This window comes from Elephas maximus, chromosome 3, assembly GCF_024166365.1.
Source record: "Elephas maximus indicus isolate mEleMax1 chromosome 3, mEleMax1 primary haplotype, whole genome shotgun sequence".
Lineage (NCBI taxonomy): Eukaryota > Metazoa > Chordata > Mammalia > Proboscidea > Elephantidae > Elephas > Elephas maximus.
The window spans coordinates 161,478,054-161,499,608 of NC_064821.1; the positions used below are offsets into that span (position 1 = coordinate 161,478,054).

The following is a 21,555-nucleotide window of genomic DNA, read 5'->3' on the forward strand; positions in this document are numbered from 1 at the left end:
TGGGCCTCTATTTTTCCATCTTTAAAGCATAAGTACACCTATTTCAGGGGGTTACTTAGGGATTCAATGAGATAACATATGCCCAGCCCATGGCAGATTCAAAATAATTGTTAGTTTCTTCCTCCTCCTCCCGTCTCCTTTTTTCTGGTCTGAGTTGGTCAACACCTGCCTTCAACACCAGATACTAATGAATATGTGGTTCATCTAAAACTGCATCTTTCTGAATCACCCCTAAAAGAGCAGAGAGGCGGTCCTTTCCTGTCACCATTAGCTTTCAAATATCAGAAAGGAAATTTGTTGAAGGAGCAGGGTATGGGGGTAGAGGTGGTCATTAAATTATTCAGTGTAACTGCCAGAACCTTCAAGGTATTGTCTGTTCAGGAGCCATGCATATGGAGAGAATGAAAAGAGAGTTTCCTTCTTATAGTAGTGGCTTTGAATCAGAGCGAAGACGAGAAACCAAAGGCATCCAATGAAAGGAATGACCGATTTATTATTTTGGAACTCTTTTTTCTAAAGAATACCTTGCAAATATCATGCCTACTGTTCAGGATCAGAACATTTAAAAAAACATTATTTCTGTGGTGAGTTATCAAACAAAAAATTGTTTTAAATGCAATATAACAGGAAAACACAAATAGAGCCACACCTACATGCATGACACACACACAGACACACTCCCTAAGTAAAATATACATGTTTATACTTTTACAGAGGAGCCCTGGTGGTATAGTGGTTAAGTGCTCCACTGCTAACCAAAAGTCCGGTGGTTCAAACCAACCAGCAGCTCCACGGGAGAAAGATGTGGCAGTGTGCTTCCATAAAGACTCCAAAATCAAAATCCAGCCCAAACCCACTGCCATCAAGTTGATTCCGACTTATAGCGACCCCACAGGATTTCCAAGGCCATGAATCTGTATGGAAGCAGACTCCCACATCGTTCTCCCTTCTCCCGCAGAGCGGCTGGTGGTTTCAAACCACCAACCTTTCAGCTAGCAGTCGATCACTTTAACCACTTCGCCACCAGGGCTCTGTTAAGATTACAACCTTGGAAACCCTGTGGGGCAGTTCTACTCTGTCCTATAGGGTTGCTATGAGTCAGAATCGACTCAATGGCAACAGGTATACTTTTACATGTGGTTTTTGTTTTAGCTTTAGAAGTTGGGTGGGTTTTGTTACCCAGTTAATAAGTTTTCCATGGAGAGAAGTAAGAGGAATTTAAGGACAATTGTTACTTGATGGTAAGGAACAATTTGAGCTAAGGTCTTTTCTCTCACCTATACCCTAGTTCTGTCATCATCCTGATTATAAACTTGTCAGAAATCAGAGAGGGCTGCATAGAATTATGCATTGCATAAAATTCATGTGACCTTTTCGTACCTTCTTAAATATTGTTTTGGTAGCAACCAAAAGGAAGTTTTACTCTATTTGAATGGATCACTGCAGTGGAGCTAGAGAAGCTTCAATATTGCCCTGCCCAACTCCTTCATTTTATAAATGGAGAAACTAAGATTCAGAGAGCTTACATGGCTTCAGTACCCTCCATTATATTATGTCTCTTTTCTAATGGTTCCATTATATTCCATTTCCCAAGATTGTTAGTACTCAAAAGCTAACAGCAAACAACCAGTTTCCATAGAAAAAAAAAAAAAAAATAGAGCCAACAACAATTCACGGAGACCCCATGCGTTACAGAGTAGAACTGCTCCATAAGGTTTTCTTGGCTGTAATTTTTATGGAAGCAGATCACCATACCTTTCTTTGATGCCACTGGGTGGGTTTGAACTGCCAGCCTTTAGGTTAGTAGTCAATTCACTAGTTCTAACTTGCATGAATTCACCTCTTTCCTCAGCACCACACAACAGATAATTCAGTGACCTCCCCTCGTAATCTCTCCCAAAGAATGTCTTGTTCCCAAAAGAAATGATAATTATAATGAACAGAGAAAAGGGATTACTAAACAAGAACATTATTTTAGTAATTTTTTTCTTTAAATTATTTGATGCAAAATTTTATGTCCAAGTGTAGTTTTTAGTCTATTTCTCGGGAATGGAAAGGACTCATTTATTAATTAGCAATGAGATCCTTCTGTTAGTTTAGGAGGAAAAGATATTTTCTAGTTCTGTGCTATACAAAAACTTTGGGGATTGAATTTTTACCTCAGATAATACAATAGCCCATTTGTCAACTCATTCAATATTATTCAACATTCGACACATGTTTATTGAGTATCTCTTGATGTTCCAGGCACTATTTAGAGTCCTAGGTAACATCAAGGAAAAAAAAAACAAATATTTCTGCCCTCTTGGAGATTATATCTCAATATACATTTGTGACATATTGCTTTCCAACAGCAAATTGTCCTTGGACAACATTCCAGTGAATGTGGATAATTTGTTTTATTATTATTAAACCTTACTAGTTTCTTAGGAGCCCTGGTGGTACAGTGGTTAAGAGCTCAGCTGCTAACCTAAAGATCAGCAGTTCGAATCCACCAGCTGCTTCTCCGAAATCCTATGGAGCATTTCTACTCTGTCGGAATCCTAAGAGCCAGAATAGACTCAAGGGCAACGGGTTTGGTTTGTGTTTTTTAGTTTCTAAAGGGAGCCCTGGAAACCCTGGTGGCATAGTGATTAAGCGCTACGGTTGCTAACCAAAAGGTCGGCAGTTCGAATCCACCAGGTGCTTCTTGGAACTCTCTAGGGCAGTTGTACTGTGTCCTATAGGGTCGCTATGAGTCGGAATCCACTCGACTGCAAGAGATTTAAAGGGAGCCCTGATGGCGTAGTAGTTAAGAGCCTGTCTGCTAACCAAAATGTCAGCAGTTCAAATCCACCAGCCGCTCATTGGCAACCCTAGGGTCAGTTCTACTCGCTATAGGGTGGCTATCAGTTGGAATCGACCCATGGCAACGGGTTTGGTTTGGCGTTTAGGAAATTTGGCACAATATCTCCCCCTTGCGGCCATTTGATCAGAGAAGGACATAACCTACAAAGTCAACTCTATCTCTAAGGTAAAGTTTATAGAATAGTTTTCCTGTTTTTCAGTGGGAGTCTTTGACACAAAATTACCTAGTCAGGAAAATTTAGAATCTTCTTCCTTCTGATTTTGTAACAGAATGATTGGAAGGCCTCCATCGCTTTTGTGATTGGGAACCAGATTGAAGACGATCTACTCATCCGAGCCCTCACCCTTGCGGTCCAGGTCCCTCAGCGTAAGCTCTTCAGTGTGGTATCATGGCAAGACATTCTGCAGCAGGTACCTGTCACTTCCTACCTCCAAGCCTTTTGAAGACTTTTTTCCCGAAAATAATACAATAAAATAAATAAAACTATTATACTCTTGACCTGTTTTTTAAATTTTGGTGGATTGTTTTAAACAGATATTTAGTTAGAATAAATTTGAATCATTTAATCTGGAGCAATTCTTTTTTCATCAATGAATGTTGCCCATTCAACATTCATTCATTTGACAAAAATTTCTGAGGCCATACCAGGTACCATGCTAAGTTCTGTGAGGAATGACTTAAGAAAAGGTTAAATAATAATAAAAGATTAGACTAGTTAAGGTTTCAGGGAAGTCTCTGACTAATTGGAAAATGGAGTCTACAGAGAATCATAGCTGTTGGTGGTCAGAGGAGAATGATAACTAAGAAAAGATCTTTCAGATGGTACAAGCCTGTACACTTTAATGTATTATCCAGTCAATGAATGCTTGCCTATTGCTAGGCTCTCCAATCCCCTCAAATCACCTAGGCATTTAAAAGTCACATATATCCAAGTATTTGTTAAGTAAGCATTTCTTTTTCATTCTAGTTGAATTTAATTCCTTACAGATCAATGAGGTAAATGCAGTTGCAACTGGAGCCAAGAAGGGAAAGAAGCCTGCAGGCAGCAGTGCACCCTTATTTTATGAGGTAGGTAAAAGTAATCACTGAAGAAATTTTTTGTAATTTCTAGAAAATTAGGACTGAGTTAATAACGTTATAGCCATTCTTTATTTAATTCATTCTTGAAAGTGAATCCCCTTGGGACAGGTGGGGCGGGGGGATTGTTCCTGGTGGTGAGCATGTGAGAAATCTGCCTATCTCTTTACAAAATCCCCCTCTTGGAATAAAATTGTCCTAGATTGTTTACACCATCGTTATATCCAACGTAAATCAGAATTTCTCACATACAAAAATGTTGGGTCATAGTTTTTAATGATAATTACAGAGTACGTGATGGTGTTAAAGGGAAGTGATAATGTTAGTTTTTTACAAAGTGTTGGTTTTACCAAATACAATGTAAAAATGTCCCAGGATGTATTTCCTGTACAAGAAGGAGGCGTAACGGGAATCCTGTTTGCGAACTTAGTGCATGTTTTACCTCCCACTTTAATCAAGGTGAAAATAACTAGACTCCTTGGAATAATGGTCCGTTCCATTTCGAGCAGCTGCTTAACTCAAAACTCTGGCTTGGCTGACCCAGTGGGGTTGTGCAGAGGACTTAGGAATCATGCTCGGTTGAAGGGGATTTCCTCTCACCCTGGCTTGTTAATATCTAACTTACAGCTTGCAAGAAACTATAAAGATCTCGTGGTTAATTAGAAGATCCCTTAAATTTGTCAGGCACTGTTTTATGGTCCTGCAGACCTAAAACAAAGACTTTCTGGATCTTTAGAGGACAAACTTTGTTTACATTTTATTTCGGTGATGACTGATAAACTTTTTATGTGTCTGAGGTCTTGCATGATTTCATAACAGGCTTTGTAGTGTTGCCTGAGTATTATCTGAACAAGTTTCATTGGATTTATTTACGATTGTCCGTACTGTGAATTTTATAGTATTAACTCTTGCTCTGCTGCTCTCACCATCAAGGCAAACTTATTCTGTGCTGTTGGAGTCGAATAAAGTCCCTTCTATCTCTGTTACAATGATCTGAATGTGTGCGCTCCGGCTGAAACATTATGTGATACCTGGATTTAAAACACTGGAATTTTTCTTCTGAAGTGTTCGTAGAAATCCATGTCCAACTCTCAGGCCTGGGATCAATTACACCCCCACCCAAGGACTCTTTCTTCTTCAAAGATGCTCAGTAAAAAATCAGACATGATAACAGGCCCGTTTTGATGTGTAATCTGGACAGGCATTTTGACTTGGATGTGGGCTAGCACAATGTTTCAACTCCAGAGTTAAGTTAGAAAGCCACTCCTCTCAAATATGTGCTGCGACTCTTGGTTGCATATTCTTCACTCAGGGGAGGTCCGTTTCACATCTGGCTCTACCACACTCTTCCAGTGGAACATTTGGGCAATAAGCCTCCCACACCCACTCACATACCCTTTTCTGAATGGTTCCAGAAGAAGAGGGAAGGCAGGGTGGAGCAGCATGGAGACTGGACCTTGGGTGTACCAGACGTTCATTAATGTCAATTGCTGTAGCAAAAATGGATAAAGAACATAAGCAAATTCAGGCTCCTGGTCAGCATCAGCCAAGAACAGTTTGCACGTCTAAAGAAGTGGAGCCCATTTCCAGTCTCAGTACCTTCACACTTAGGACCTGTTCAGGAACTCCGTCACCTCGTACCTCAACCCAGATGAATTGAAAAGCCGCTGGCAATGCATACAGGCAGACCTTAGGTAGCTGTAAGTGGCAGCCTCAGAAGAGGCTCAGAAGTCAAAATCTTCTCGGACCTCTGAACTTTTGAGTTGCATGGGGACAGCCTGCTGTAAGTCTATTTCTGTTTCATGTCCCACATGGTCTGTAGCAACTGGGACACTTGCAGGTGCACTTCTCAGAAGGCTATTTGTTGCTGTTGCTGTTGTTAGGTGCCGTTGAGTCACTTCCGACTCATAGCGACTCGATGAACAAGAGAAAAAAAAAAAAAAAAAAAAACTGGCCAGTCCTGCGCCATCCTCACAATTGCTGTTATGCTTACTTTCCTTGTTGCAACCACTGTATCAATTCATCTCATTGAGGGTCTTCCACTTTTTCACTGACCCTCTACTTTACCAATCACGATGTCCTTCTCCAGGGACTGATCCCTCCTGATAACACATCCAAAGTATGTGAGCCGTGGTCTCGCCATCTTTGTTTCTAAGGAGCATTCTGGTTGTACTTCTCCCAAGACAGATTTGTTCGTTCTTTTGGCAGTCCATGGTATATTCACTATTCTTCACCGACACCACGATTCAAAGGCATCAATTCTTCTTTGGTCTTCCTTGTTCATCATCTAGCTTTTGCATGCACATAAGGTGATTGAAAGCACCATGGCTTGGGTCAGGTGCACCTTAGTCTTCAAGGTGACATTTTTGCCTTTCAACACTTTAAAGAGGTCTTTTGCAGCAGATTTGCCCTACACAACGCATCTTTTGATTTCTTGACCGAAGGTTATTTAGGAAGCCTTAATTTTTCTTTCTCAAAGGAAATTTTGCAATGGGGAAGATATGATAATCTAACAAAATTGTTTGGGTTATATGGGAAATTCTTAGAGGCTCTGATTCCTTTTAGACCTCTATTTTTGAGGGAGAATTCAAAATAAATGTCATAAAGGCCATACGCTTAGACACTTATATTTACTTCTTGTTCAAGGGCTCTCTCTTTGGCCATAAGCAGAGCCTAGTCATTTTTACTTTATACACAGTTCTAACCAATTTGCCTCTCTGGTTTCTTAGCCTGTGGTAGATTGGGAGAAGCAGCAAATTAAAGTGAGACTTTACTCTGGTGCAGTTCATCCATGAGTAGTCAAACAGTGTCAGAACCACATTACATATTTCCAATAATGATGCTAAATGTCTGGGCTAGCAAAGACCACATTCCTAAATGATTTGCTAAGTTTTCATTTGGATGGCTTGGTGTTGTGTACACACAGCCTCATTTTGAAATTGTGTAATTTCCCCCGAAGCCTTAGAGTTTCATCCAGCCATGGTGTTGTATATATGAGAGAGCCTTTATTTATAAACCACAGTGCTTCGAAAACCTGCTTAGATTTGTGCTAGGGTATTTCTACAGAGACACAGCTAGAGCCTGATTGCTCATTCACCTTCTGTTTTGGGAAATCATGTTTCTGCTGTAGCAGGAAGTACTCTGAGAATGCATATGGAAATGGGAAGAGAATATTTTCCTTTGTGTATATTCTCAGGAGTTTTAGTGATTATTTTATAATTTTTTTTAATAGTGAGGATGAGGATGATGTTGATCCCTGGCACTGGCATTGCATATAAGCTCTATTTCCTTCCTATTTGATTACATGTTGGAAATGATACATTTCATTTCCAATGAACAATACATATGAAAATGGGTATAGAGATACTGTCTGTATTACATAATGGCCAGTTTTACCAAATATAAACAAATATATTCTTGTTCAAATAGTAGTGCCAGACACTATCTAGACAGTGTGGGGTGGGAGGGAATATATTAAAAGACTTCAACCTCAAAAAGCTTAAGGCTTAGTTAAGGATATTTATATCTCTGTCTCTATATCTGTGTGATACATAGTAGGTATTCAATAAATATGTGCTGAATGAATGACACAATGCTGAAAGTAGACACTGAAGTCCATGAGGTGAAGTGTATGAGAATTCAGAAGAGATGAGGGTACCATTAGCCGGGGCTGGCCAAGTGAGAGGGCATCCAGAGAAACTTTGGCAGAGGAGGTGGCATTGGGAATAGAAGGAAGAAGTGGCTGATAATTTTGATCCTTTAAATATATTATCCCAAGTAATTCACATCACAATTCTAAAAGAAACTACAAATATCTCCATTGTACACATAGGGAAATGTAGGCTCAGAGGAGGTAAGATGTTTGCTAATTAGAAAATTAAAGAGCTTAGATTTAAGCACAGTTTTGCACGATACATACATATGAGTTGCTATCAAGTCGATTCCAACACATGTGACTATGTGTGTGAGAGTAGAACTGTGTTCCATAGTAATTTCAATGGCTGTGATCTTTCTGGGGGCCTGATGGCTCAGTGGTTAAGAGCTTAGCTTCTGCTAAGCAGAAGGTCAGCACTTCGAATCCACCAGCCACCCCCTGGAAACCCTATGGGGCAGTTCTACTCTGTCTAATAGGGTTGCTAGGAGTCGGAATAGACTCTATGGCAATGGGTTTGGTTTCTAATGTTTGATCCTTTGGAAGTAGATCACCAGGCCTTTCTTCTGAGGCACCCCTCGGAGGGTTTGAATCACCAACTTTTCAGTTAGTAGCTGAGCACTTAACTGTTTCACCACCCAGGGACTCTGCCTGAAACATAGATTCAAGTTTTTTTCACTTTACCATAAAATCCAGTACTCTTTTACTAGGCTCAAAAATATTCATCCGTGGTGGGGAGGTTTCGGTATTCAAATGTGGGAGAGAGTATCCTAAGAGAAGAGAACAGCTCAGACAAAGGTGCAGAAGTGGGAAAAGGCTGACTGTGTACTAAATTTGTAGTTATGTGGTCCAAATATGCACTAAATAGAAAAGGGCCCTACATTTGAGCATCCCATATACATTTTAATTACAACCTTAAAATTCTAAAGATGGAAATCTGTGAGAAAACATTCCAAATGTTGGACTCATGCCTGAACTTAAATGCATTTACTGAATATGCACAAATATTTTTCTGTGTGCATATGTTTAATGGCCTGTACAGAGAATTTGACCTGTTCATTTGCAGGTATACTCGGGCCTTTCCAAAAGGGAACTATAAAGGGTTATTCAAAGCCATCTGAAATGTTCTCTACGAGAGAGGTCCATTTGTACCAAAATGCCAAGATTCTCCTCCTCGTGATTAAATCTAATACATAGTTGTTAGGTGCCCTTGAGATGATTCTGACTCATAATAACCCCATGTGACGGAGTAGAACTGCCCCATAGGGTTTTCTTGGCTGTAATCTTACGAAAGCAGATCACCAGGTCTTTTTCCCATGGAGCCGCTGGGTAGGTTTGAACCACCAGCCTCTTGGTTAGCAGCCAAGCCCTTGAAGGTTGCACCACCAGGGCTAACTGAACAGTATTATAAGATAGATGTGTAAATTTCAGGCTTTGACGATGTATCTTTAATAAATTAGAAAGAAAAAGTTACCAGTTGGGCGGGAGTATGTTTATCCAATTTATCTGAACTCAGAGTCAACAGTCTTAAAGGTTTTCAATTTCACTACATGTCTCTCTTCATTTTATGATGGTGACCACCATACCACGGTTGACGTGTGCCTATCTATGACATATTCAGAAAGGACAAATTAGGTTACTAACCCTCCCCTGCTGAAAGAAAAGTTGCTAAAACAAAACTTATCTTTAAAGAATAATAGTTTCAGTGTCCTAGTTAGGTAAGTCATTTATTTAAAAAAAAAAAAAAAAAAGTCAATTATCAAAGTTTTTATGCAATAAAGAACTTGCATAATCCTTAGGATTGTGCGATATGGTGCAGCTTTACAAATGCAAATAATTATTAATCTTCCTCTTTACTCTTATCAGTAAAAATGTAACTTATGTTTTCAATGAATATATATTCGATAAAATATTTCATGGGCTTTTCTATTGCATATGGAAAGTCATTAAATACCAAAAGATTTTTCTGATATTCGATTTGAGACTAATGAACCAAATGCAGCTAATAAGATATAGGATGCAAATGTTACATTTTCAAATCGAATTAGTTTTCATGGCATTTTTAAGATGCTTTGCTAGTGCGTTGGGATAGTATCCCCCAGTGCAATAGTTCCAGTTTTTGTTTCCTATTTCCTGGGTGTATAGACATATTTCTTAGGTCTTTCCTCCACATGTATTCATAATTCCCAAGTAAGAACACAGACTTAACTGTAATCCCTGTTGCCATGCTTCATTTCTTAAACAGTGCCTGGAATTAACAAGTCTACTCAGTAGAATCATAAGCCCTTACTTTGGGGGTGGCCCTTGCCAAAATGAAAAATATAAAACTCATGCTTCAGAGATAGGAACAAATAATATGTGAAAACATTTGAGAGGTTAGAAGTTATTAAAATGGCAGGTATACCGGGAACAGAAAGAGCAGTATGTCATGGAAGAAATGAAGGGAAAGGGAGACAGGAAGCATTCTCTGGCCTTTTCAATCTCAAGTTTTAAAACAAAACAAAAAATTTCTGGAAGAACTGGAAGGTCGCCAACCTAATGCCGTTATTTCATAGAGCTTAGGGACACACCAGGAAATTACAGGCCAGTTAGTTTAACTTCACTTGTAGGGAAAGTATTAAAAACTGCTGCAGGAGATCAAGTAAAAGGATGCTTAGAAAAGCACAGCTTGATTAAGGCAAGCCTGGCCAACGTGGTTTTTCGGAAAGGGAAGGTCATGTCTTAGGAACTTGTTGAAATTCTTTGAAGCTATTATGGCCAGTTCAGTCTTCAAAGAACACAGCAAGTCCCGGAATCTGTGTATCCTTTCCACTCCACATCAGTCCTTCAGGGATGCCTACAGAACATGGCCCACATCAGGGCCTCAGCACTCCAGGTTTAGAAACCACTGTCAAAATAGCAAGCAGAAAATAACCTTGGATGGAACATTTTTAAAGCTGGAACCAATTAATACAACCTGATATTTATAAATATAAAATAATGAGACTTGGAACAAAACTTAGAAATATTGAGCTGTAACAAAGAAGCACTACACTGGAACTATAAAAACAATCTAAGAGTTATTGTGCCAAAATCTAGACTTTGAAGGCACTTCTTATTCAAAGAAGGGAAGGCAAGGAGAAATTACACTGCTAGAAATGGTTAGAGAGTAAAGGGTTATGAAAGGTTGCAACCAAATGAACTTTGTCAAGATGGGAAAAAAAGAGGAATCAAATAAATGTGTTAACAATGCTGAGGCTCATTGGTTCTGAAGGAGGACAGAGCAGACCAGCAGAAAAAAAGCCAAGTCCAGACTAGTCCCTGAGTGGGCAGAAGGTCAGGGCTTCATTGCTTTAGGAATGCGTGATGTATTTGCTTCTCAAATTGGACACCTGAAGTTTGATTTTCAAAAAAAACCCAGGTTCAAAAAAATCCAAATTCCACCCTAGCTCTTTTCCAACCTCAGGAACTGGCAGCTGGCCAAGCCCAAGTGGCAATTAGTCAGATGTCCAGGAGGAGGGAGGTGGAAACTGGGGAGGTGAGGCACTAGATGCAAGAGAGCCTGGGATTCAGCAGCAGAAATCCCACACCAAGTGTTGGGGTGCTGATTAGGACAATCTATCAATGGAAAATCTCTGGACAAGGTGGGAATCCAGTCAAGAATTTCAGGACATGGATATCAGTGGCAGACAAGACTAAAGCAAGGCTCAGTTAAAGAAGAGCGGCCATTGCTGCTTCTCTTTCAGACCTGGGCCAGAATGGGGTCTGCAGTGTCTCCAATAGCCAAGTCACCACGGCTGGAGGGATGTCTGGCAAGGAATCAGGCAGATTACATTCTATTCCTATTTCTAAAACTGAATAATCATAATTGTTACCATTTATTCAACACTTAGTTTATGCCAAGTATTGTTTGCTGGGTGCTTTATAAACCAAAAACCAAAACCCACTGCCGTCGAGTCGATTCCGTCTCATAGCGACCCTTTATGGATATTAGTTAATCTAATCTTTTTAACCTTTTTGTTGTACTGTGAGAGCTTGAGTGTTGCTGTGATGCTGGAAACTATGCTACCAGTATTCAAATGCCAGTGGGGTCACCCATGGTGGATAGATTTCAGCTGAGCTTCCAGCTAAGACAGACTAGGAAGAAAGACCTAATGGTCCACTTCTGAAAAAAATTAGCCAGTAAAAACCTTATGAATAGCAGTGGAACATTGCCTGATATAGTGCTGGAAGATGAATCCCTCAAGTTAGAAGGCACTCAAAAGACAACAAGGGGAAGAGCCGCCTCCTTAAAGTAGAGTCGATCTTAATGACATGGATGGAGTCAAGCTTTCAGGACCATCATTTGCTGATGTGGCATGACTCAAAATCGTAAGAAACAGCTGCAAACATCCATTAATAATTGGAACCTGGAATGTATGAAGTATGAATCTAGGAAAACTGAAAATCATCAAAAATGAAATAGAGGGCATAAGCATCGATATCCTAGGCATTAGTGAGCTGAAATGGACTGGTATTGGCCATATTGAATCAATCATATGGTCTATATACTGAAAATGACAAATTGAAGAGGAATGGTGTTGTGTTCATTGTCAAAAAGAACATTTCAGGGTCTATCCTGAAGTACAACACTGTCAGTGATAGAATAATATCCATATGCCTACAAGGAAGACCAGTTAGTACAACTATTATTTAAATTTACCCACCAACCACTATGGCCAAAGATGAAGAAATTGAAGATTTTTATCAACTTCTGCAGTCTGAAATTGATCAAGCATGCAATCAAGATGCATTGATAATTACTGATGATTGAAATGTGAAAGTTGAAAGCAAAGAGGAAGGACTGGTAGTTGGAAAATATGGCCTTGGTGATAGAAATGACACTGGAAACTGCATGATAGAGTTTTTCAGGATCAATGACTTCTTAATTGCAAGTACTTTATTTAACAACATAAATGGTGATTATACACGTGGACTGGGCAGATGGAATACACAGGTATCAAATCTTCTACATCTGTGGAAAGAGACGATAGAAAAGCTCAGTATCATCAGTCAGTACAAGGCCAGGGGCCAACTATGGAACAGACCATCAATTGCTCGTATGCAAGCTCAAGTTGAAGTTAAAGAAAATCAGAACAAGTCCACAAGAGCCAAAGTACAACCTTAAGTGTACCCACCTGGAGTTATAGACCATCTCAAGAATAGATTTGATGCATTGAACACTAATGACTGAACACCAGACGAGTTGTGGAATGACATCAACGACTTCATATATGAAGAAAGCAAGAAGGCATTAAGAAGACAGAAAAGAAAGAAAAGACCAAAATGGATGTCAGAAGAGACTCTGAAAGTTGCTCTTGAACGTAGAGTAATTAAAGCGAAAGGAAGAAATGAAGTAGAAGAGCTGGACAGTAGATTTCAAAGGGTAGCTTGAGAAGACAAAGTAAAGTATTACAATGAAATGTGCAAAGACCTGGAGATAGAAAACCAAAAGGGAAGTACCTCCTCAGCATTTCTCGAGCTGACAGAACTAAAGCAAATATTCAAGCCTCGAGTTGCAATATTGAAGGATTCTATGGGGAAGATACTAAACAATGCAGGAATAATCAAAAGAAGATGGAAGGAATACACAGAGTCACTGTACTATTAAAAAAAAATTGGTTGGCATTCAACCATTTCAGGAGGTAGCGTATGATCAAGAACCTATGGTACTAAAGGAAGAGGTCCAACCTACACTGAAGATGTTGGCAAAAAACAGGGTCAATGTCCTTTAACCAAGGTTGTTGTCCTTTCACCATACTTATTCAATCTGTATACTGAGCAAATAATCTGAGAAGTTGAACTACATGCAGAATGTCTTAGACTGAGTTCTCTAGAGAAGCAAAACCAGTAAAGCATGTATATATTTAGAGAGAGAGATTTATATCAAGGAAGCAGCTCATGCAATTGGAGAGGCTGGAACGTCCCAAGTCTATGGATCAGGATAGAGGCTTCTCCTGATTCATGTAGCCGCAGGGGCTGGTGAACCCAAGATCAGTAGGTTGGAGAGCAGGGCTCTTGCTCACAGGCTATGATGGTCGAAGAATCCCAAAATCAGCAGGCAAGACCACAGGGCTTCTCCTGATTCACACAGCTGCAGGGGCTGGTGAATCCAAGACTGACAGGTCGGAGAGCAGGACTCTTGCTCACAGTCTGTGAAGATTGATGAATTCCAAGATCACCAAGTAAGCTCCTAGCTCAAGTCCCAAGAACCAGAGGGCAGATGAACAAGAGGTAGCTGCAGGATCCAGAGAGGGCAAAAGCCAGAACGTCCACACATATTCAGATGCAGGCTACATGCCCGAGAAAACTCCCTTTCAACTGATTGGCTACTCAAGTAGACCCTATCATGGGGGTGATCACATATAAACACTGAGTACCATGGCCCAGCCAAGTTGACATACAATCTTAACCATCACAAAGAAGAACAGGGCGTCAGGACTGGAGGGAGACTCATTAACAGCCTTCAATATGCAGATGATACAACCTTACTTGCTGAAAGTGAAGAGGACTTGAAGAACTTACTGAAGAAAATCAAAGACTACAGCCTTCAGTATGGATTACGATTACACCTCGACATAAAGAAAACAAAAATCCACATGAATGGACCAATGAGCAACATCATGATAAATGGGAAAAATATTGAAGTTGTCAATCAACTTCCATGGAAGCAGCAGTCATAAAAGCAAACAATGCATTGCTTTGGGCAGATCTGCTGCAAAAGACCTCTTTAAAGTGTTAAAAAGCAAAGACGTCACTTTGAGGACTAAGATGCACCTGACTCAAGCCATGGTATTTTCAATCACCTCATATGCATGCGAAAGCTGGATGATGAATAAGGAAGACCAAAGGAGAACTGGTATATTTGAATTATGGCGTTGGCAAAGAATATTGAATACACCATGGACTTCCAGAAGAACGAACAAATCTGTCTTAGAAGAGGTACAGCCAGAATGCTCCTAGAAGCAAGGATGATGAGACTTTGTCTCATGTACTTTGGACATGTTATCAACAGGGACCAGCCCCTGGAAAAGGACATCATGCTTGGTAGAGGATCAGCGAAAAAAAGGAGGACTCTCCACAAGATGGATTGACACAGTGGTTGCAATAATAGGCTCAAACATAGTAACAGTTGAGAGGATGGTGCAGGAATGGGCGTTGTTTTGTTCTTTTGTATATAGGGTGGCTACAAGTCGGAACCTACACTATGGCACCTAACAATAACAGCAACAAATGTAAAAGAAGTTTTCCACAACCACTCTCTCATTAAATCTTTACATCTTTATCTGAGCTGAGCATGTTAACTGGGAGACAGAAACCCAGAAAACTTAAATGATTACCTGACAGTCACCCAGTCAGGTATAAAAAAAACAAACCAAACTTGTTGCTGTCAAGTTGATTCCGACTCATAGTAACCCAATAGGACAGAATAGAACTGCCCCATAGAGTTTCCAAGGAGCGCCTGGTGGACTTGAACTGCTGACCTGTTGGTTAGCAGCTGTAACACTTAACCACTACGCCACCAGGTGTAGGCAGAGCTAAAATCGATGTGAGTTCCCCTAATTAATATTCCAGGGCTTTCTCTACACCTAGCATAAGGCAAGTCTCATTCCTTAAATAGTTCTTGTTCATTCATTTCCCACAAGATGATTTTAGATGGTTCATGGATAAAATTTTCTTATTTTATTATATATACTAATTTACATTAGAAAAAATAAACGTAGCATATTAACTTGCAGTTTCCCCTATTTTGTGACTTAGGATACAGCTAATTATTTTTTAAAACTTGATTTACAGATGGTTTAAAGAAAAATATTAGGTTCATTATAATACAGGTGATACACAGCTTTGCCGCAATCGTAAAGCGATACTCGAATGGATGAGGTTTAGGAAATGCTTCATTTTCATGTGCTCTACAAATATTTGAGTGCCAAATTTGTACCAGATCTGTGGTTGGGTTTATCTTGTTCAATAAAACAAACATAATCCCTTGCCCTCATGAAGTTTACATTTGAGTGGGGGAGGTAACCATTGAGCAATAATCAAACAAATACACTATTACGAATTAGGGTAATTGCTTTACATCAGAGAGAAGTACAAGGGAAAATACTTTATTTAGACTGAGTATTTGGAGATAAATGGAAGTACAAAAAAGAGCAAACTGACAAGGGTGGAGAAAAATATTCAGGCAGATGGAACAGCTCGGGGAAAGATTTTGAGGCAGGAAGGATGTCCATGTGTTAGAGGCCCTTGTGCCTGGAGCGTAAAAAGGAGAGAGAATGTGTGAGGATAGAACTGGAAAGCAGAGACAGGTGGAGGGTCTTCAGGGTTGGGTAGGCCCTGTTAAGGAGTTTGCTTTTGTACTATATAGAAAATAGAGATCCATTAAGGCTTATAAAAAGGAGAGTGACACAATCTGAGTTTTTAAAAAAATATTTTCTGTCTGCTCAGTGAAGAATAAATTAGGATGAGGGCAGGTAGGCTTGGTGAGAGGCCAGGCCATCAGGCATCCAGGTCGAGATGGGGAAAGCAGACAGAATCAAGGTATAATTAGGAGGAAAAATTGGCAGATCGATGCCTGATTAGGTATGAACAGTGAGGGAGAAGAAGTATCAGGAATGACTCCCACATTTCTGGCTTGAGAAAATGAATGAAAATATCTTCTGATGTATAGAAAACTGGAGGAAGGCTAAATTTGGAGGAGGTTTAAAGGTAAGGTTTGAGATAGGTTAAATTTGATATGTCTGAGAGACATCTCAGAGGAGATGGCAGGAAGCAGGTCAGATTTTTTATGGTCCCATCCATTTTTTTAAATTCCCAGTGCTGGTACACAGTAAGTATCAAAGAAGTATCTATTGTCTGAGCAAATTAACTTATTAATTAAGCAGTGAGTATTAAAAGGAGCCTTAGTGGTGAGTGGTTAAAGCACTGGGCTGCTAACCGAAAGGTCCATAGTTCGAACCCACCAGCTGCTCCACAAGAGAAAGATGTAGCAGTCTGCTTCTAGAAAGATTTACAGCCTTGGAAACCGAACAAGACCATTCTACCCTGTCCTATAGGGTCGTGATGAGTCAGAATCGACTTGACGGCAAAGGACTGAGTAGGTATTACTGGTAAAGATGACAAGGAGTAAATAATGGGCCATTTCAACAATCCAGTTCAGTAGTGCTTTCCTGGGTACTAGCAGTTTTGGTCTTTTCCATTTTCCCTTTATTGGTTCCATATTCTGTACAGTGTTTTCCCAACTGTATGTCACAACCAGTGGAGGCACAAATAAATTTAGTTGATTTCAATATAGTGTGCCTGGCTGCTAACCAGAAGATTGGAGATTTGAGACCACCCTGAGGCACCTAGGAAAAAAAGCTTGGCAATCTACTTCCAAAAAATTATCCATTGAAAACCCTAAGCACTTGACAAATTATATTGCAACAACTGAATATTTTTGGAAAACCTGTGTCTTGACCCTTACCTCACACCATATAGAAAAAAAACACAAGATTGATCATAGATTTAAATGTAAAAGTGCAACTATAAAGTTCATAGAAGAAAATCTTTTTGAACTTAAACAAAGATTTCTTAGATATTACTCCAAGTACAATCCCTAAAAGAAAGATAAATAACTTTAACTTCGTCAAAACTGCAAACCTTTAACGTAAGGGGGCAGAGAAGCCAGATTAATGGAAATGGAACAACTGGAAGAGTAGTAATGAGAATGTTCACCCATTGTGAAGAATGTAAACAATGTCACTGAACAATTTGTGTAGGAATTATTGAATGGGAACCTAAACTGCTGTGTAAACCTTCACCAAAAAAAAAAAGTATATATATTATTTAAAAACAGACAAACAAACCCTATGGAGCACAGTTATACCCTGACACACATTGGGTTGTCATGAGTTGGAACTGACTTGATGGCAACTGGTTATGAATCGCTAAACCTATTTTGCATTATCTCTCTTTTGCATTTTCCTCTCTCTCAGTTGCTCTAGTCCTAGAGTGAAGAACACAGTAGATACTCATCCCAGCTCTTTCCTCACTCAGCATTTATTGAGCTCCTATTACATGCTCGGTAATGGTAATGGGTACAAGATTGAGTAAAACATGATCTCTACCCTCAAGAGCTAATAGTCTATAATCCTGTAAACAATATATTTGTTTTCTGCTCTTTCATGACATTTTAATACCTTGTAGCAAGATGTGAAAGCTATATATTTAAGCCCTAGTTATAATTGGATCTGTTCTTCATTGAGCCCTATGGCTGACCTCACTTATTGTTCACAACTTTCAGCCAAAAGGGTAATAGTCACCAGACAAAGTATGTGGAAAAGAGGAGGGAGAGAGGGGCTACACACTTACTGAAAAAGTCAAAGATGCAACAAAGATACAGAAGTCCTTGTTTCCTTAGAGGGAGAGAAAAGTTCAGTATAGCAGGAATTGAAGTATGGTAACAATTTTCATGCTTCTACATGTTTTTAATATGACCTCTCTTTCTGGAATTCTAACTAATTCCTCCATCTTTGGTTGCAAGGAAAGGGGGAAGAAATATCAAACCAGAGGTGGGTAAAGACTAGGAGAATTGACTGTTGAACATAAATTGATTTATATTTATTGAAAACCTACTGTGCTTATTAGACACCTGATCAGTATATACTGAATTAATGAATTTGAGGCAGGTATTTTTTTTATTATATATATATATATTTTTTATTATATATTAAATCCATTCATTCTTCTATTTCACAAACATGATTAAAAAAAATGATTAGATTTAAAAAAATCAAATCTTAAGAAGTAGCATGATGTAAGTGAACTAAAATGTGATTTCTATGTTGCTTTAAGAAATATACAGAAAAAAAGATTATAATTACAAATTTGGTATTTTGAAACTTTGGAAAATAATCCTACAAAAATTCTTATCCAGAAAAATTGAAATTGCTCAATAAACCTGTTCCTTCAAAATGTCGTATTTCAACTCCATGTATTTGTATTACAATGCTCATAAAAACAATTTAACATCCACTGAGCTCTGATGGTAAGCTAGACCAACAAGGTACCCTGCATAGGCCCCTGCACACAAAACACTTCAAAATTAATAAATTTACCATTATCCATTATCCACAGTGGTGGTTCAGTGCTAGAATCCCACCTTCTATGCAGGAGACCTGGGTTCAATTCCTAGCCAAGGCACCTCACGCACGGCCACCGCCCATCTGTCAGTAGAAGCTTGTGTGTTGCTATGATGCTGCACAGATTTCGGTAGAGTCTCCAGACTAAGATGGCTAAGAAGAAAAACCTGGCAATCTACTCCTGAAAAACCAGCTAGTAAACACTCTATGAACCACTGGGGTCCAATCTTGTTGTGCATGGGGCCCCCCGTGAGTTGGAGGCCGACTCAGTGACAACTATCAACAACAATTAGCCTTTACCAAGAATTTAAGTGAAAAAAAAAAAAAAAAACAACTCTTTGTGGGCTTACTCATCAGGAAATCTTTAATTAGGTTAACGTTTTTATCAAGAGGAGCATCTAATTTTTTTTTTTTAAACTTTTCCTTGGGTCTTATAATATCCTTTCCTCTATCTCGGGAGCTGCAGAGAAGCACAGCCTGATAACATGTGACATAGTCACAGGCCACCACTGCTAAACCCTCCCTCCTTTACAAGCTGGTCTCACATTGCACATTCAAAGATTTGTTTCAGCAATATCAATGAGGAAAAAAAAAAAAAAAAGGTTAAGTCCTATCTGGATTTAATGCAAGGGGCTAATATATTACTTTTTGTAACTAATAAAATTTCAAGCACTGACAGCAAATTTCTGATTTGCTTTTCTCCCAGCAAAATGTCTGCTTTGAATTATGCAGAAAGAATTCTTCTTCTTGCCAACTTATTTCAATTCCCCATGCAAAACCATCCACAGAACATTGTCAAGGCCTTCCTATAGAGGTTCATTTCAGGATTCTTCAATCATTGGAGGAATATAGGGGATATATGTATGTGTGTGTGTATATATATGTATACACACACACACACACACACACACAGGAAAAGGTACTGGTAAAGTTTTTGCATGGTGTTTTCCCTTTCTGAAAGCAGAGGCAAGTATTAGTCATCAGATGGAGAAAAGTTTTTTTGGTCTCATCCTGGACCATCGTCTTGTTTGATGTATGTAGGCCCACCTGTGTAGGTGGAGCAGGCAATTACCCTGTGATGTGATTTAAGAGGTGCTGGAAGTTCTGCCTGTCCAAAAATAGCCCCTGCACCCACCTGGTAAGTTCAGGCACAGTGTTTCCCAAAGCACAAGTTTAAATGAAATTGCATTTTCAGAAGGTTAACCCATTATATCCATTATCATTTCAGAATGCATTTCTTTATCAGAGATAAGATCTCCTGAGAGCACGTATGTTTGTGTGGTTAAGTCAGAGAAAGGGTTTAGGGAGGTCTGGAGGTTGGAGGCTTGGGGTAATGACTCAAGTCACAGGAAGCAATTTCTGCACGGTGGTGGGTGAGTTTGTTGAAACTAAACTTCTCCCAATCTCAGTCAGTCAGACTTTTTGAATCAATATTTTCTGGAACACAACATTTTCTCAAATAGGCAATGCTCTTTGCTGGGACCTTTAAAAATACCAAAATAATAACGACAACTCACATTTGGAAGATGTTTTTTAGCATACAAAACACTTACACATGCAATGTCAAATCTGATCCTAACAACAGACCGTGACGCAGTCTAAACAAGTGTTACTATCCCTGTGTCACAGTGAGGAAAGAATCTCAAAGAGGTTAGGTAACTTTTCCTCCCCTAACAGCTAATAACAGCAGAACCCACACTTGAATCCCATCATTCTGACTCCAAATCCAAGATTCATCCTGTCACTTTAAGAGACAGCCCCTACACTTGAGGAGATGACCATTAACTTTTTCCCATTTATGGTTATTCACTTAAAAAAAAAAAAAGAGCATGCTTCTGGGGGGCATGTGATATGACTGAGGAAACCTTCCCTTCATCTTTCCCACATTTAGGGTCCCTCTGAGTCAAAATCAACTCCACAGCAACGGGTTGAAAGCCTTGGGCCAAGCACAGACTCCTGCTCATTCACATTTGGCTTCAGAAATTCAGGTTGAATTTAACCAGTCATTCATGTCATTTCCCAGGCCAAAAACATCCCACATTTAGAATACTGACCACTTCCCACAAAGCTGTAAAATGCAACAATAAATCAAGTTAGAGGAAATAAAAATGTGGATTGGTAGACAGTAACTGGGGAAGCACTTGCGGTCCATGGGGTTTAAGGGGATTGTGAGTGCAGATGAAGGTGTGGGTAGAACCTGATCAGGCATTATGAAGTGACTGTGAAATCTAGGATTTCTATATCAGAGCAGATCTACTTTACCCTGGAACTGAACACACCCACCTTCGTCTCTTTAGCTAAGGAGCCCCAGTTCTGTAGCAACTCTAGCTCATTCCCTTTTTAGCTATGGTAGTAATTCACTTTAAACTCCTTATTCAATAAAGCAGAGTCAACTGAGCTGAACAGAGTTGTGTAAAATTTCCATTTATCAGCCAAATAACCCTGTTCAAATCCCATCTCTTGTGAAATCTTCTTTGAATCCCTTGCGCAAAATGAATCTTGCTAGGTTATCCCGTGACTGTTGGTTTTTATCTGCTTCCTCCTACTTTATAGAGAATGACCTGAGCATCAGAGGCCATGTGTTATTCATCACCATAACCCCAGCGCTCTAGGCCAACAATCCCCAAGCTTTTTTGATCACACGTCTCATCAGCTAAAAAATAAAATAAAATTTGAGCATTCATTCCATGTACATTACATGCATAACTCATTGCCATCGAGTCGATTCTGACTCATAGTGACCCTGCAGGACAGAGTAGAACTGCCCCATAGGGTTCCCAAGGCTGTAAATCTTTCCAGAAGCACACTGCCACATCTTCCTCCCATGGAGAGGC

At 39.5% G+C, this 21,555-nt stretch overlaps 1 protein-coding gene across 4 annotated transcripts in view; it reads left to right on the forward strand.

Annotated features, from left to right (window-relative positions):
• The window catches only part of SPAG17 (sperm associated antigen 17), a 257,638-nt gene that overhangs the window by 35,108 nt on the left and 200,975 nt on the right, over positions 1-21,555 (forward strand). For all 4 annotated transcript variants that reach the window (XM_049879966.1, XM_049879965.1, XM_049879967.1 and 1 more), the window contains exons 2-3: positions 3,118-3,258; positions 3,836-3,916. In XM_049879966.1, the coding sequence (XP_049735923.1) occupies positions 3,118-3,258; positions 3,836-3,916 (222 nt within the window). The remainder of the gene's footprint in view (positions 1-3,117; positions 3,259-3,835; positions 3,917-21,555) is intronic.